At 42.2% G+C, this 18,356-nt stretch overlaps 1 protein-coding gene across 6 annotated transcripts in view; it reads left to right on the forward strand.

The window, feature by feature from the left end:
* prkg1b (protein kinase cGMP-dependent 1b) overlaps positions 1-17,904 on the forward strand; it is a 158,705-nt gene extending 140,801 nt beyond the window's left edge. For 2 of the 6 annotated variants that reach the window (XM_029764538.1, XM_029764536.1), the window contains exons 10-17: positions 12,067-12,181; positions 13,744-13,883; positions 16,005-16,094; positions 16,205-16,346; positions 16,474-16,637; positions 16,821-17,006; positions 17,126-17,192; positions 17,319-17,904. In XM_029764538.1, coding sequence (XP_029620398.1) covers positions 12,067-12,181; positions 13,744-13,883; positions 16,005-16,094; positions 16,205-16,346; positions 16,474-16,637; positions 16,821-17,006; positions 17,126-17,192; positions 17,319-17,417 — 1,003 coding nt within the window. In that variant the 3' untranslated portion in view covers positions 17,418-17,904. Of the gene's footprint in view, positions 1-11,155; positions 12,182-13,743; positions 13,884-16,004; positions 16,095-16,204; positions 16,347-16,473; positions 16,638-16,820; positions 17,007-17,125; positions 17,193-17,318 lie in introns of those variants that run through there. The other 4 variants (XM_029764539.1, XM_029764537.1, XM_029764541.1 and 1 more) reach the window with 3 other exon arrangements.
* Positions 17,905-18,356: the final 452 nt, after the last annotated feature.

Genomic DNA, 18,356 nt, shown 5'->3' on the forward strand with positions numbered 1-18,356 from the left:
AATGTTTGTCATTGACATGTGTAATTACTGTCTAATGAGGGGTCTCAGACTTACACCTATAGCCCAGATAATGCATGTGGTCACAGAGAAGTCTGACTCGCATGGTCCCTAGAGTCCCTAGCTATACAGATGTCAGATCTTCACTTGGTCACTCTTTTGTTGCAGGAAAGGGGACAGTCGAGTCATTGGGATCAGGGCTTGCTAGCAAAATAATCTTTGCTCTCTCGCTTGCTCAAACGCTAGGGATAGGTCCTATTACTGCACCATTCATATGTACAAAAATGTATCTGAAATGCAGGCATACACATCAATAGCCGTAGTTTTATATAGCTTAATCAAACCAGATGGATATTGGTCTCCACTAGGCTACGACATACAAGTGTGAAGTATGTCATAAGGCCAAAATGTTGTTCAATTGTGGCCTGGGGTGGTCTAGTGGTTAGGGCCTTTGGCTTTAGCTTACACATATAGGTTTACCGTTTGTGTTTGATTCTGGCCCACACCCTTCTGGCACAAAGCACTCAATTGATTGACTTGATTTATTTACACATTTCAAATATGGACAGTCTAGGAATATTTTACTCCTGATCTTGATGAGAAATGACCATACCAGACACTTTTGGACAACATAAATAGGAAACAAATAAAATATTAACAGTAGGTTACACCAACATTAGTTTCCGTTCATGCAAAGTGTAGGGTAAATTGCCACAGTAGATTTTCTGATGTAAACTATGAAATACTTTATTTTTATTGTACGGAATGCTTACCATAAATCTTCAAATACTTTGATTGCATGCAGGACTAAGGTAATACCGACGTCATCATTCAGGGAGCGGTAATGAGGTAATAATGGTTCCAATTGAGATCAGCTGTGCGGGGGAATTTAGCGCATATTGATGGATTAACGAGACATCAGCTGGCGATGATCTAGTGCCATTGATGGTTGCAATAGGGCCCTTGTTATTTGATTATATTCCAACAGGCTACATTCTGACTACCCATTAGCCGATCCATTCTCACATAATGAAAGGAGTGAAAACTGATAATAGGCTACTATGTTCTGTATGAACCGTGCACAAAGCATGGTTCATACAGAAATGGTTTGTCGAGATCACTGTGGAAGAACTTGATTGGCCTGCAAAGAGCCCTGACCTCAACCCCATCGAATACCTTTGGAATGAATTGGAACGCCGACTGCGAGCCAGGCCTAATCGCCCAACATCAGTGCCCCGACCTCACGAATACTCTTGTGGCTGAATGGAAGCAAGTCCCCGCAGCAATGTTCCAACATCTAGTGGAAAGGCTTCCCAGAAAAGTAGAGGCTGTTATAGCAGCAAAGGAAGGACCAACTCCATATTAATGCCCAAGATTTTGGAATGAGATGTTCTACGAGCAAGTGTAGTTCTGGTCTTTGGTGTGGATTGAGTGGATTTGGTGGAGTATTGTGTGGATTTCATTTTTTATTCAGTAAAGCTGTCAAGAAGTTTATGCATTTGAGGCTATCCAAAGACAAAATGATCAGACTATTTGTTTTATGTCTTGAAAACATCGAAATAAATGCAATTAACTTGTGGGCCTAATGTAGAGCAGAAACTCTTGAGGTTCTGAGCCAGAGCGTGCTTCTTAGACCAAATCACTACAACAGTTCACAATACTTGAGCAAGTACTAAGAATGCTATGAATACTGATGAAACATAGGCGCATCGTTTTAAATCATTTTGTTTTAAGCCTTCCCCAAACCATAGCCCTAACCTTAACCATTCGGAATGAATGCCTAAACTCTTAACCTTTGAGATGTTTCTGAATTAACCCTGTAACCACACGGAATTAATGCATAAAAAATGTACGTTCATCCATTTAAAGGACAGTGGGCCGGGTTCAAACCCATTCCTTCTCTGGCATATGTGTGTCTGGACCAAACAGGCATTGACGAAACCCATCATTTATTTTGTGTATTGCTTGCCTTCAACATATACATCTACTCCCTACAAATATGTCAATTTATAATAATCCAGATAAGAATCCACGAGAGATGCGCTGTAGCCTGTATGTAGCCTACATAAGGTACAATGTAAACCCAGCAACAACAAAAAATGTCCTCTCACTGTCAACTGCGTTTATTTTCAGCAAACTTAACATGTGTAAATATTTGTATGAACATAAGATTCAACAACTGAGACATAAACTGAACAAGTTTGACAGGCATGTGACTAACAGAAATGTAATAATGTGTCCCTGAACAAAAGGGGGGGGTCAAAAGTAACAGTCAGTATCTGGTGTGGCCACCAGCTGCATTAGGTACTGCAGTGCATCTCCTCCTCATGGACTGCACCAGATTTTCCTGTTCTTGCTGTGAGATGTTATCCCACTCTTCCACCAAGGCACCTGCAAGTTCCCGGACATTTCTGGGGGGAATGGCCGTAGCCCTCACCCTCCGATCCAACAGGTCCCAGACGTGCTCAATGGGATTGAGATCCGGGCTCTTCGCTGGCCATGGCAGAACACTGACATTCCTGTCTTGGAGGAAATCATGCACAGAACGAGCAGTATGGCTGGTGGCATTGTCATGCTGGAGGGTCATGTCAGGATGAGTCTGCAGGAAGGGTACCAGATGAGGGGGGAGGATGTCTTCCCTGTAAAGCACAACGTTGGGATTGCCTGCAATGACAACAAGCTCATTCCGATGATGCTGTGATACACCGCCCCAGACCATGACGGACCCTCCACCTCCCTATCGATCCCGCTCCAGAGTACAGGCCTCGGTGTAACGCTCATTCTTTCGACAATAAACGCGACCATCACCCCTGGTGAGACAAAACCGTGACTCGTCAGTGAAGAGCACTTTTTGCCAGTCCTGTCTGGTCCAGCGATGGTGGGTTTGTGCCCATAAGCGACGTTGCTGCCGGTGATGTTTGGTGAGGACCTGCCTTACAACAGGCCTACAAGCCCTCAGTCCAGCCTCTCTCAGCCTATTGCAGACAGTCTGAGCACTGATGCAAGGATTGTGCGTTCCTGGTGTAACTCGGGCAGTTGTTGTTGCCATCCTGTACCTGTCCTGCAGGTGTGATGTTCGGATGTACCGAACCTGTGCAGGTGTTGTTACACGTGGTCTGCCACTGCGAGGACGATCAGCTGTCCATCCTGTCTCCCTGTAGTGCTGTCTTAGGCATCGCACAGTACGGACATAGCAATTTATTCCCCTGGCCACATCTGCAGGACTCATGCTTCCTTGCAGCATGCCTAAGGCACATTCACGCATATGGGGACCCTGGCCATCTCTCTTTTGGTGTTTTTCAGTCAGTAGAAAGGCCTCTTTAGTGTCCTAACTGTGACCTTAATAGCTGTTAGTGTCTTAACGACCGTTCCACAGGTGCATGTTCATTGGTTTATGGTTAGTGTAACAAGCATGGGAAACAGTGTTTAAACCATTTGCAATGAAGGTCTGTGAAGTTATGTTTCTTTTTCGAATTATCTTTGAAAGACAGGGTCTTGTTCATTTTTATGCTGAGTTTAGGTACGGTGTTCATTGTACACTAACACCGCTTCCAGCTGCCCCCTGGTGGCGATTCTACATTTTTCAGATATTCAAATCCTCCTTCTGCAGGATTATTTTCCTACTGCGACGAAAGGGGACAAATTAAGATTCGACATCTGTATGTGTGATGCCCTCCATGTCCAGGGGCCTGTGTGTGTGTGTGTGTGTTTCAGACAGCATATTTAATTTGGCTAAATCTGTTATGTGGGTGTACTGTAGATCCTAGTGTATTGTATCACATGCCTTATTCCTCTGTCAACTTCTGCATAACATAGCAACAGGATTCATTATGAATGTACAATTCATTTGTATTTTAGGCTAAAGCACTCTCTGTATTGCCTTTCTACTGTCTTTTGAAAATGTTGCAAGTGCCCCCTCTAATGGTTAGTGATCCTTATTACAGGAAATGCTTTATTGACGTCTAAGCCTGTTCACAGTCACACATGGAAAACTCCTAAATTGAGATATATTTTTATTGACAATAAAACAGGCCATAGACTAGTAACTAAGGAGATATATCAATGTGCTTACCCCTCAATATCCTTTTGTGATTCCTCTATCACTAGCAACTGTTGTTGTCATGGTATAGCAACAACAGTCACTTTTACTGTTGTGTGCATCTTGATGCATAATGTATTCCCTATAGAGACAGACAGGCCTCTCATGCCTTCATCAGTCCTCTTGCATATCAATGGGCTGGAGCATAGAGAGCACGTCAATGAAATATACAGAACTCACAATAAGGTGTGTGCGTTGACCTTGCGGTTTCCACTTGTGTATGATTGACTTTTCAAGGATAGAGACCAGACTCTATTTGTGTCCATGGGGTCTACTGACATTCATTAGTTACTAAGAGACCTGTAGGCCTAGTTGTTAAAATTGGTTTTGTGTTGTTTCTGGGAAAACAAACGCTATTTTAGGTTTTCTGATTTATGAGGAGCACACAAAAACGTCAAAAATAAAGCCTTATCTGAAGGAAACAACAGGAGAGGAAATCTTTAATTAGCTCGTTTTGGAGGCTGGAGTTACAATTTGCAGTCGTGGTAGCAAGCACTTCCCATGTTAAATAAGCACAGTTCTCAATGATGTGTTATGTTGTCTTGGTAACATTGACATCTACAGGAGAAACATGAATATGTCAAGCTGCTAGTTGACAGATGTTCCTTGTAGAGTAATACACTCGCTACTACTTCAGCAATCCCATCAGTCAGCCCGCAGATCAGGATCCTAATCCTACTTCTCTCTCTCTCTCTCTCTCTCTCTCTCTCTCTCTCACCTTAGCCAGAAGGGCTTACTCTATGCAAAGGGAAGACTGCATCCCCCACAATGTACCCAGAGGCTGAAACTGTACAGTATTTTACATCCCAAAGGTGGCACCACAAGAGGGACTGGGAGGGCTGTAGAACTTGGGTTCAGGCTAGTATCCCCTGCCCCACTACCTGCCTCCTTCGTGCCCCTAGGGTTCCCTGGCTGTAGGCTACTGTGCTTTTCTCATAAAAGCTGAGTACTGGGGTATTGTCCAGACAAAGATTTTTAATGTAGCAATATTAAGTTGTATGAAATTAAATCAGATGTGAAAAATAGGCTATGCAAAAATTTGGGCACCCTTGTCATTCCATTGATTTGAATACCTGTAACTACTTAGCACTGATTAATTGGCTCATTAAGCCTTGAGCTTCATAGACAAGTGCATCCAATCATGAGAAAAGGTATTTAAGGTGGCCAATTGCAAGTTGTTGTTCTCTTTGACTCTCCTCTGAAGAGTGGCAACATGGGGGCCTCAAAACAACTCTCAATGACCTGAAAACAAAGATTGTTCAACATTATGGTTTACAGGAAGGCTACAAAAAGCTATCGCAGAGATGTAAGCTGTCAGTGTCTACTGTGAAGGATGGTGAGGATGGTCAAAAACAGCCCACAGACCACCTCCAAAGACCTACAACATCATCTTGCTGCAGATGGTGTCACTGTGCATCGTTCAACAATTCAGCGCACTTTGCTCAAGGAGAAGCTGTATGGGAGAGTGATGTGGAAGAAGCCTTTTCTGCACACACGCCACAAACAGAGTCGCTTGAGGTATGCAAACGCACATTCGGACAAGCCAGCTTCATTTTGGAATAAGGTGCTGTGGACTGATGAAACAAAGATTGTTATTTGGTCATAACAAGGGACGTTATGCATGGCGGCAAAAGAACACAGCGTTCCAAGAAAAACAGTTGCTACCCACAGTAAAATTTGGTGGGGGTTCCATCATGCTGTGGGGCTGTGTGGCCAGTGCCGGAACTGGGAATCTTGTTAAAGTTGAGGGTCGCATGGATTCCACTCAATATCAGCAGATTCTTGGGAATAATGTTGAAGAATCAGTCACAAAGTTGAAGTTACGCCGGGGCTGGATATTTCAACAAGACAACGACCCAAAACACTGCTCAAAATCTACCCGGGCATTTATGCAGAGGAACAAGTACAATGTTCTGGAATGGCCATCCCAGTCCCCAGACCTGAATATCATTGAGAATCTGTGGGATGATTTGAAGCGGGCTGTCCATGCTCAGCAACCATCAAACCTAACTGATCTGGAGATGTTTTGTAAGGAGCAATGGTCCAAAATACCTTCATCCAGAATCCAGACACTCATTAGAGGCTATAGGAAGCGTCTAGAGGCTGTTATTTTAGCAAAAGGAGGCTCTACTAAATATTGATGTGATTTTTCTATTGGGGTGCCCAAATTTATGCACCTGTCTAATTTGGTTTTGATGCATATTGCACATTTTCTGTCAATCCAATAAACCTCATTTCACTACTGAAATATTACTGTGTCCATCAGTTATTTGGTATATCAAAATGAAATTGCTGATCCAAACACCCAATTATTTATAAATGGAAATCATGGAAATTGTCAGGGGTGCCCAAACTTTTTCATACGACTGTATATGTGGCAACACACTCTTAGAAAAAAAGGTTCTAGAACCTTAAAGGTTCGACTATCCCCGTAGGAGAACCCTTTGAAGAACCCTTTTTGGTTGCAGGTAGAACCCTTTTGGGTTTTACATAGACCCCAAAAGGGTTATACATGGAACCAAAAAGGGTTATCCTATAGGGACAGCCGAAGAACCCTTTTGGAACAATTTTTTTCTAAATCCGAAGTCACACAAAGCAATCTGGATGCAATTGATGTTGCTTGAAACAAAGTTGCATCTGGGTTGCTTCGCGTGTAACCCTCACAAAATTGCCTGCAACCTAATTGTATTGGACCGCAAGAGACACAAATCTATCCTATTTCCTGCAACTGACTGAATGCAATGTCCAATCAATGAGCAGAAAAAAGGTGACACAGCTGTCAGTGCTGGTAAAAACTGCGACAGACGAGACATGGGAAACGTATCAACAATTCTAGACATCATGTCTAGTCATGATATATGTACATGGTCTGGCTGTCACAGCTGTTAGAAGGAGCGGACCAAGATGCAGCGTTTTCGTAGTTCCACATATTTATTTAACCAGTGAAACTGAATGCAACAATTAAACCCTTCAAAATATACACAAAACAACAAACCGTGACGCAGGAGGATCAAATACACTCACAACAAATAATCACCCACAAACATAAGTGGGACAAACATCAACTTAAATAGGACCTCCAATTAGAGACAGCGACAACCTGCTGTCTCTAATTGGAGGTCATGCCAAACAACACCAACATAGAAATGCAAAACTAGAAACTGAACATAGACATACAAAAACAGACAAACACCCCCTGTCACGCCCTGGCCACTCTACCATAGAAAATAACCACTCACTATGGTCAGGACGTGACACTGGCAGTCAATAAATTGCATTTTATAAGTGAACCCAGACCTTTCGCTGTACAGTTTCAACTGAAATTGTCCAACATGAACTGCACTAGCTAGCTAGCTTATCTCGTTGCTAGCATGGGAGACTAACGCTAGCCAGCTAGCTTGAAAAAAAAGAAAGGCAAATAGGCAACGTTTTGGCTAGATAGCTAAATTGTACATCCAGCATTTTGTCTATATCAATGCTGTTACAATTACCAACCGGTTTGATAAACAAATAATTTATAAAACCATGATGTGATGTATGACAGGATTGGATGTTGCATGCAATTTCAATTGTGTTTGAATTGCTTCATGTATCAGAGAATTTGCGTGAGATGATATAATTTTCAATTTGCATTTGTAACAGAAATTTAATCCAAATGACTTCGTGTGACACAGTCTTAAGAGTGCAGGGCAGCCAGGCCAGAAGCGTTGACCTTGCGGTTTCCACTTGTGTGTGACTGACTTCTCAAGGATAGAGAGTTCTTAAACTCCTTTCAGTCTCCCTGTTTTGTTGTAGAGACGTTTCCTACTGTCTCTTGATTTTCATGAGCCTAATTAAACTTTTCATTATGTTTTCTTATTTAATAATCACATTCTTTAAGAGAGCGTTACAATTGTCTTCAAAAAGTATCATTTCTAATACCTGATCAACTCATTGACGTTATCTGTAATGTTATTGGTAAATCAAATGGGTCTGTGACCTGTTGACTGCTGAAATACTATATTGAGAGACACTTAGGCAAGAGGAGTTTATTTTTGTGTTTGGCCTTTAGTTCTAGCCTTGGCAGTGTCTCTTTGACAGCTCAAGAATAGTACCAGTGCATTCACAAGGTTAATTATGCTTTGGAACAATGACAGGAAACCATTTATTGTAAATGCTGCACTTCCAAATAAGAAATAGGCTACTTTATATGGAAATAGTGGAGTCATGTGGCCTCTCGTTAGGCTGAATGTTATGTGTAGCTCAGACTTTTGCATAAAAGTTAGCATTTGTCCCATTTTGGAGGATCAACAGAATTTATATTGCAAAACAATTAGAAAACAAATGTGCAATGCATTATTTGTCCAGAGATGTTATGTTTTAGTTACTCCTACATTGACAACCGTACTTGAATGTTATCCCTGTTCTTGTGGAAATGAGTTATGTGAAGCGAGCTCTCCCACAGATCACCAGTTGCCATTACTGCCATATGACTGGCAGGGAACAAAGATGAGATTGATGGCAGGTCAGCGCTGTAGTAAAGCATTTATGTTTGACTGTTAGACCTCGTGCTTAGCTCTGAGAATGGAATCAGGAACCAGAAGCATCCCAAGGCCATGACATTTACGGCTACACAATCACAACACAACTGCATATATATGGAGCTGTATTAGCTGTAGAGTAGTCATTTAATGGTGGCAAAGCTGCAATATGTAACTTTTTGGTGACCCAACCAAATTCACATAGAAATATGGATATAGATCTGTCATTCTCATTGAAAGCAAGTCTAGCAAGTCTAAGAAGCAGTAGATCTTCTATGTTCAAACAGCTGAAAATACAATATTTTTGGTAAGGAAAATATATTTCACAGTGGTTTAGATGGTACAATGATTCTCTAGTCTAGACTATTCGTGCTTTGTTTTGTCACATAAACTGAAATTAAAACTATTAGAACTTTAGCAATCAGTGAATGGCGGAGCGATTTCTGCATAGTGCAGCTTTAATATTAGTTTAATAGAAAATAGGGAAAATTAAATTGAAGGTACAATTACGAGTACATGGTTCGAGTCAAATAGTTTAAGATCATCAGAAGTTCACAACATCAAAGGATACACGATTGATGAACACGTGCCTTCTTAAAATATAAGATGCAAGGTAGCCTAAATGAATGAAACACAATGCGACAAGGATAACACCAAGTTGAACTGACCTAGGCTTGAGTTGTCATGTCTACAGGTCAAGGGGACATAATCGTGTCAAATTGCTGCATTGTGCATTAACACCTGGTAGCCCACTTCTATCGGGATACTTTTTGGTCATCTCTGCCCCTGTGGTGGCTGTATTGTGAAACATGTGGGAGGTCAAACCCCTATGGGTCGGTCTTAGTTGTGCATTGACCCCTGAGGTGAGCGGCCTCATCCAGCCCCAGGTTGGGACTTAGCAGATATTTTGACAGCTGGCACGGCAGCAATAGTGCAGATATTGGAAGTAGTCATGTCAGAATGGAGGAATGTGACTGTTTTGTCGTGAGCACGCTTTTCAGCAGCAGCTCTGGTATTCAAGCATTGTAGGCTATATGGCGTTGTGTATAGGCTTGCACACTTACATAAGAAAGTCACTTGACTTAAGTCAGTAGGCTACTAATGCCTCATATGGGCTGTGAAACAAAATACATATGGTTTAAGTGTCTAGAACTCGATCAGATTTTTACATTCACAGTCCTGCTTTATGAGAAGGTCACCGTTAACCTAAACGTCCCAACTGCTTTTCAGAGTCATGGGCTACCCTAGGACAAACGAATGGGATTGAAGAACGACCTAGTGGAAAATCACCACACCGCTGAGGCCTCTGACAGTCTGGTCTACTGGAGGCATCATTCAGCATAGCTTCTGTCAGCAGCTCACCAATTACATTATGTGACACCCCATCCGTAAACTTTTCCCTCTTAAGGCCTCGAGAGAGTTGATTGGTGAAATGGACTCCACGACAAGTCAGGGGGCCACAAATGAGGCAATGGGGGAGATGTGTGTTTAAGCCGTTACTATAGAAACAGAAAACAAAAACACTAGGCTATACACTCAACAATTACGAATATGACACATTAGAACTGTAAAAATACCATTTACATGAGTTGAGCATTTCTGTAGACATTGACTAGATCTTTGGTCTTGTAAAAGTTTATAATTATTGTGTGGCGTTTAGTAAAGTCTTTATACCCGCCTACACAGTCTTAGTTGAGGGCAGACCTATAAACCCTGAACCTATGGGTCATCATAATACGTAGGGCTTCAACGGTGGGTCACCAGACTTAAGTGCGATGAGCGATCAGCTGATGTGCGTTTGGTAATGTGACTTTGGCCTCAGTCAAGGCTTACTCGATGTGGTTCTTTGCTCCCTGACAGTCCCCCATAATGGTCCTCTCTGATTGGCTGGTGTCAGTTTCTACGCACTGCCAGAAAGCATTAAGGTGACACCTATATCCGTGGATGACATGAAGTTTGTAACAGACGTGGCTTGTAGCAACTCCCCTCTCCCCGTCTTTGGGGACTCACGTCCCACCAGCATAGTGTGATGCAGTGGGGTAAAAAGCGTGATAAAGAGGGTGTGCTGTGAGTTCATACTACTAAAATGACATTGGTGCTTCCTGTTTTGTTCACCTCAAACTCACATTGAAGATGGGCGATAATTCTCAGCATATGGGACAGATGATGCAGACACTCAGTTACATGTCCCAACACAGATTCTGGGGGATCACTCAGTAGCTCAGATGTCTGGAAAACAACCTGATAGCCTTGTTCACAGGATATTTTCAGGCCTGCTTATCTGTCAGATTTTCCATTCAACCATACAGGATTATTATATTCACTCATTCACCAATTAGCTGAATTGAAGACCATCCATCATGACTGTAGTTAACAACAAAGTTTGTTCAAACTGATCAGGAAATCAGTAAAATGACACTCTCCACTTCAGCTCAGTGAGGGACCAAATCCTGTCCATAATGGTTCTTTAATACGGAGGTGTGATCTGCATTCCAAGTTTATAAGTGAGGTGTAAGGCCTTGCAGATGATGGAGGCTCAGTCTGGCAGTATGGCAGGGGTGTGAGAGCTATGCTAACTGGGTGAACCTCAAGCAATGTCCAAATGCTATTAATACCAGTGGGATCAGCCAGGCAGTATTTGTAGTCACTGGTACTTGAAGCCGAGTACACTTGGCTTTTTGTTTTGACAAGGACACCCACCTTAGTCGCTGTCCTGCAGTCTGGATTCAAGGCTTTAGTCTCTCCCTACCTTGTGGTCTAAGTAGACGTATTGTAAAGTTAATTCATTGACTGTCTGCAGAGTTGTTTCCGAGTTGGATTGATCTTTCTTGGATTGAAACTTTTAGAAGGTTACCTCTACCAGAAGTGTATGCCTGTTTATTTTCTATGTTTTGTTTGCAATAATCTGGGTGGTTTCTTCAAAGTAAGGATTTCTACCTTGAGGGTTGTAATCGCTGGACTCTGAACTCAACACACCCAGAGGACTCTGAGAAAGCGTATTTGGACTGCGATACATGCAGACAAAATCTGAAGATCTGGCTAATTCACCAATCTTCCACACCCAGATAACGCTATATTCGAATCCTCGAAATGTGAACTGGAAATGGCGCCTTAACTCCACTTTCGAGAAAGAACTCTTACAGATGCTGTGTAGAAAGTGTTGGTGAAGCAACAGATCAACAACTGTGTCCTGCAAGGCATATACTTCCATTCTTTTGACCATACTATTGACTATTATCAGAGGGCTCCAATTGATTGATTGTTTTTCACTACTTGGTCAGACCAAGGTGTGGACAAGATGCGTGAGTTGATCTTACCTATCCCAGTGCGGAAAGAGAGGGAGCGCCAGAACAGTCTCCCGGCTCCCTCCCCGCCATTGTCATTACTTATCACCTCCTACTCCATCCAGACTTCTAAGAAGTTTCCCTTTTTCCACTTCAAAAAATGTAGATATGAAGCAGAGAATGCCTTCTTCTGCAACCTGAAGCTGGTGGACTTCAACATCATTGACACGTTGGGGGTCGGAGGCTTCGGACGTGTGGAGCTGGTAGGATGTTTAAATAAAGTATGTACTGTTTGTCTGTATGTACTATATGTTTATAACATCTTTCTCTCTTTGTACACTGTTTCACTCCCAATCCCAATGTCTTGTCATACTGTATCAACTGGGTAGACTGAATAGTCAAGGTTGCCCATGGATGAGAATGTGAGTTTTTCCATGGTGGTAAAATTGCTAGGAGGAGTGAACACGATTACTGTAGTCCAGTGATTTCATTTACAAGGGAAGGTAATTAGATGCAGACATCGTTGAATCATCGAATGCCTTATTTTTGGAGCTCTACATTTCCAGACAGTTATTGAGACACATGTCCTATTTCATTATAAACCATTAGCAGGGAATAAAGAGAAAAGAGAACTTGAACTTAATTGGGAGATATAGGACAGGAAGGATCAGTGGTCTTCTTGTCCTGTAACGGAGCAGTCTCAGGTCAGGTAGCAAGAATGTCTTTGGGCTATTTGAAGTAACTTTCCACTATGAGGGCAGAAGAGGTAATGGAGCCCTGCCATGTGACCCACAGTGTTACATAGCATAGGAGTTCTCTGAAACTTTCCAACTTCAGTCTGCTTGTACTACAGTCCTAATAGAATTGTGAGATGAACTACACCAAATGTAGGCCAAGACTTGATTGATTAATAATTACACACACATGATTTATATGTTGAATGAATATAGAAAATACTTTTGACTCATTGTACAGGTAACTGCCAAAATAAAGGAAATGCCAACATAAAGCACTGGGCCACCATCAGCTGCCAGAACACCCCCTTATGCACATTTGAAACCCCTCTACAAAGTCACTGAGATATTTTCTTCTAGCCATAGTATCCAAAATAATGGGCATCTGGCCATTTTTATACATGACCCTAAGCATGATGGGATGTTAATTGCTTAATTAACTCAGGAACTACATCTGTGTGGAAGCACCTGCTTTCAACACAATTTGTATCCCTCATTTACTCAAGTGTTTCCTTTATTTTGGCAGCTATCTGTATATTGCAATGCACAATTTGAATTTTGTCAATAAAAATGAATATACACTTAAACTGACACATAAAAGACTCGAAAGCATGTAAACAGATAGACAGAGCAAGTGATGGTTGATCAGGTGAGTGCTAGAATGGAGCAATGCGGACCAGTGGGGTCTCAGAGTTGCGGAAAAGTGAAAGCCCAGCAGCTTGGCCTAAAGAGGAATCCCCTGCCCTGTCCTATTTTCGGCACTGCGGCATCCTCAGTAAAAACAAGTGGCCTTTCGCCTGCCTCCAGTCATCGTGTTCACTGTAGTGCAATCCATTGCTAGACATCCCGGGGATTAAATGACCCCGGACATGTAGGTGCTCCCTGAGATAAGCAATGTGAAGAATGTCTGCTCCCAGTCAAACTATTTTCAGGTCCTCCGGAGTTACAAATAGACACATGACTCATCTGCTATTACTGGTTCCCAGAACAAGTGTTAAAAATGGCTCAACTACGACTTGATCTGCACAGCCAGGACATGTTTACAACTTCGCTTTTAGTGGTCGTTGACCTTGAGATGATCTATATCTTGCGTCGTCTGTGTCCTGCAGGTGCAGCTAAAAAGCGATGAGATCAAAACTTTTGCGATGAAGATCCTGAAGAAGAGGCACATCGTGGACACTCGGCAACAGGAGCACATCCGCTCCGAGAAGCAGATCATGCAGGAGGCCCACTCAGACTTCATCGTCAGGTAGCTACATACAGTGCCTTCAGAAAGCATTCACACCCCTTGACTTTGTCCACATTTGCTTGTGCAGCAGCCTGAATTAAAAATAGATTACATTGAGATTTTGTGTCACTTACCTACACACAATAAATAATGTCAAAGTGGAATTATGTTTTTAGATTTTTTTACAAATTGCCTTGAGTCAATAAGTATGTTATGGAAAGCCTAAATAATGTTCAGGAGAAAAGATTTGGGTAACAAGTCACATAATAAGTTGCATGGACTCACTGTGTGTGCAATTATAGTGTTTAACATGATTTTTGAATGACAACATAATCTCTGTACTCCACACATACATCTGTACAGTTCCTCAATCGAGAAGTGAATTTCAAAGACAGATTCAACCACAAAGATCAGGGAGGTTTTCGCATGGTGGTGACTGCATGATGTTGTAGGTATGCTTGTCATCGGCAGGGACTCAAGTTTTCTGGGGATAAAAATAAAATAGAATAAAGCTAAGCACAGACAAAATCCTAGAGGAAAACTTGTTTCAGTTTGCTTTCCACAAGACCCTGGGAGACAAATTCACATTTCAGCAGGACAATAACTTAAAACGTGCTGAATACAACAGGTGTAGACTTTACTGTGAAATGCTTACTCACATGCCCTTTCCCAACAATACAGAGTTAAAAAGTATGAAATATGTATACAAATTTGCAAATAAGAAAAACTAAAGGCAATAGTAACACAAAAATTACGATAACAAGGCTATATACAAGGAGTACTGGTACCGAGTCAATGTGCAGGGGTATGAGGTAGTTGAGGTAATACAGTATGTACGTGTACTGTAAGTAGGGGTAAAAGTGACTAGGCAATCAGGATAGATAGATAATAGTGTGTGTGTGTGTGTGTGTGTGTGTGTCAGTGAAATATGTGTGAGTGTGTGGGTAGAGTCCAGTGAGTGTGCATAGAACCAGTGCAAAAATGTCAGTGCAAAAAATAGCATTAACTTTCTTCAGCAGTCTTATGGCTTGGGGGTATAACTGTCCAGGAGCCTTCTGGTCCCAGACTTGGCACTCCGGTACCGCTCGCCATGCAGTAGCAGAGAGAACAGTCTATGACTTGGGTGGCTGGAGTCTTTGACAATTTGTAGGGCTTTTCTCTGACACCACCTGGTATAGAGGTCTTGGATGGCAGGGAGCTTGCCCCCAGTGATGCACTGGGCCGTACGCATTACCCTCTGTAGCGCCTCTGTAGTTGCCATACCAAGCGGTGATGCAGCCATTCAAGCTCTCAATGGTGCAACTGTAGAACTGTTTGAGGATCTGAGGGCTCATGCCAAATCTTTTCAGCCTCCGGAGGGGGAAGAGGCATTGTCGTACCCTCTTCATGACTGTGGCTCAGTTGGTAGAGCATGGTGTTTGCAATGCCAGCATGGTGTGTGTAACGCCAGGGTTGTGGATTTGATTCCCACGGGGGGCCAGTATTAAAAAATATATATATTTAAACAAGAAATGCATGAAATGAAATGTATGCACTCACTACTGTAAGTCACTCTGGATAAGAGCGTCTGCTAAATGACTAAAATTTAAAAATTTAAATGTTTGGACCATGATAGGTCCTTAGTGATGTGGACACAGAGGGAACTTGAAGCTCTCAACCCACTCCACTACATCCCTGTCGATGTGAATGTTAAATAGAATAATGTGTAAATATTGTACACTCCAGGGGTGCGAAGCTCTTAGAGACTTACCCAGAAATACTCACAGCTGTAATCTCTGCCAAAGGTAATTCTAACATGTATTGACTCAGGGGTTTGAATACTTATGTAAATGAGATATTTCTGTATTTCATGTTTAATACATTTGCAAAAATGTTCACTTTATAATTATGGGGTATTGTGTGTAAAAAAAAAAGTATTCAGGCTGTAACAACAAAACGTGGAATAAGTCAAGGGGTACAAATACTTTCTGAAGGTATGCATACTTCTGGAAGGCACTGTAGATGTAGAGATGTCAGATACTAGCTAGATGTAGAGATATCTCAGCCAGGTGTCTCTACTGATATCTCTTCCGACAGACTACTTCATTATCCTCAAGAAAAGGATGCACTTTACAGTTGACATGTTCTTGGTGGGTGTTTCAGGCTATATAGGACATTCAAAGATGCCAAGTATCTTTACATGTTGATGGAGGCTTGCCTTGGGGGAGAGCTCTGGACCATACTTAGGGACAGGTACGGAAATGCGTCTCTCAACCAATTAACATTCAAATGATACCATGTTGTCTTGCTTTCCCCTGCCTTCATCGTTGTAACTTGGGTGAATAATGTCTTCAACATTGCAGAGGTTCATTTGAAGACTCGACCACACGGTTCTACACAGCCTGTGTGGTGGAGGCCTTTGCTTACCTACATTCCAAAGGGATCATCTACAGAGATCTCAAACCCGAGAACCTCATTCTGGATCACAGAGGCTATGCCAAGCTGGTGAGTGGACAGAGACCTGAGGACACCTTCACACCTGCAGTATAGTAATATGGCTCAAGACCCGCAGCAGCTGCTGGAAAGGGTGTGCAGTCGATGAGATCTCATTGGCGCTCCTGTCTTTTCACAGGTGGACTTTGGCTTTGCCAAGAAGATTGGGTTTGGGAAAAAGACATGGACTTTCTGCGGGACCCCGGAGTACGTGGCACCTGAGATCATCCTGAACAAGGGGCACGACATCTCCGCTGACTACTGGTCGTTGGGAATCCTCATGTACGAACTCCTGACTGGAAGGTGAGGGAGGAAGTTTGTGGATATGGCTGTAGGAGATTTTAATTGTATATCCAATAGAACAAGTGGCTGGGATCAGAAGGAATGCCTGCTCTGTCTTTCATACTTGTAACCCCACCCACATCTAGATGTCGGTTTAAAGTACCACGTATTTGTTTTCAATGAATGCTCCTGCTTCTTTTTCAGCCCGCCATTCTCAGGGCCAGATCCAATGAAGACGTACAATATAATTCTGAGAGGAATCGACATGATTGAATTTCCAAAGAAGATTACCAAAAATGCTGCCAATTTGATAAAGAAACTATGCAGGGACAATCCTTCTGAAAGACTTGGAAACTTGAAAAATGGAGTCAAAGATATCCAAAAGCACAAGTAAGTCAATTAAGTACTTTAACCTGCCTGGCTAATGGCCATGATTGCACTTTAGACCGAAAAAAACAACAGCAAAGATAACTCTGTTTTTTTTATCTGTTTCTCTCTTTGAATCTCAGATGGTTTGAAGGCTTTAACTGGGAAGGGTTGAGGAAAGGAACCCTGACTCCTCCAATCATCCCTGAAGTAAGTAAAAAGATGCATCATTTTTAACGTGAAACCGACACATCTGAAGAGCATGCCAGTGTTAGCATGACTTCCTTTATTAAACCATTGCATGCAATTAATCCAGCCCCTCCTCTTCTCTGTCAGGTCTCGTCTTCAACTGACACAAGCAACTTTGACAGTTTCCCAGAGGACAACAATGACCCTCCTCCCGATGACATGTCTGGCTGGGATACAGATTTTTAACGCCACCCTCCATGTGTAGTAGCCTCTCCAGTAGCTCCCTAGTCCTGCCTCATAATTGACTTTTCTGGGGAAGTCTTTCAAGGGTTTGGCAGCAGAGAACAGAGAGACAGACAGTTGATGATGCTGTGAACGGACAGTGACAGTGAATGGGGCATTCGTACCGCTTTGGGTCACCAAGATGCCTTCACCAATGTTGCTCCACTCTCCTCCGAGGTGGCATTGGGACTAACGTTTTAGAACGACAAAAGTCCTCTTCAGTCTCTCACCATCACCGTCAACCATGCCCCCCATTGGATCGCCTCATGGAGAGGTTTTTTTATTTATTTTTGTCACACATTTGTATATTTAGGTTTATGTATTTGTTGTGGCTGTTAGCTCTTACAATACCAGTGTTTTCAGTGATTACTTGTGATACTGAGTGGATTGGGACTGAGAGGGAGAGATTCCTGCTCATTGTTGTAGCGTTTACGGACCACGATTCCAACTGGGGAGGGGGGGGTGGGGGGGGGGGGGGTTTGACTCTCTTTTAAACGCTTGTCATCAATAATCAAAATGTTATTTTTTACAAGTTCCTTTGTATCATATTATACATTTGGATGTTACACATGATTACAGCACATAAAGATGATATATTGTCTATTATGCATACTGTATTCCATTGGGAAAAACACACACACACACACACGCCACTTTCAATTACACACATGTAATTACACAATTTATAAGCGCAAAGTTGTTTGATCGATAAAAACTACTGTGGCCTTCCCTTCACCGTTCAGATCTTTTCTAAAGCCCTACAGTGTTAAGAAATTGCGAGGACATATTGGACTTTTCAATTTATTAACATTTAGATATTTATTAAAGGTCACATGCAGCCGGTTTTTAAAAGAAATCTCAATATCAAATCATTTTTGGTAACAATTAAGTACCATATTCTGG

Source organism: Salmo trutta, chromosome 10 (assembly GCF_901001165.1).
Source record: "Salmo trutta chromosome 10, fSalTru1.1, whole genome shotgun sequence".
In the NCBI taxonomy this organism is placed as follows: domain Eukaryota; kingdom Metazoa; phylum Chordata; class Actinopteri; order Salmoniformes; family Salmonidae; genus Salmo; species Salmo trutta.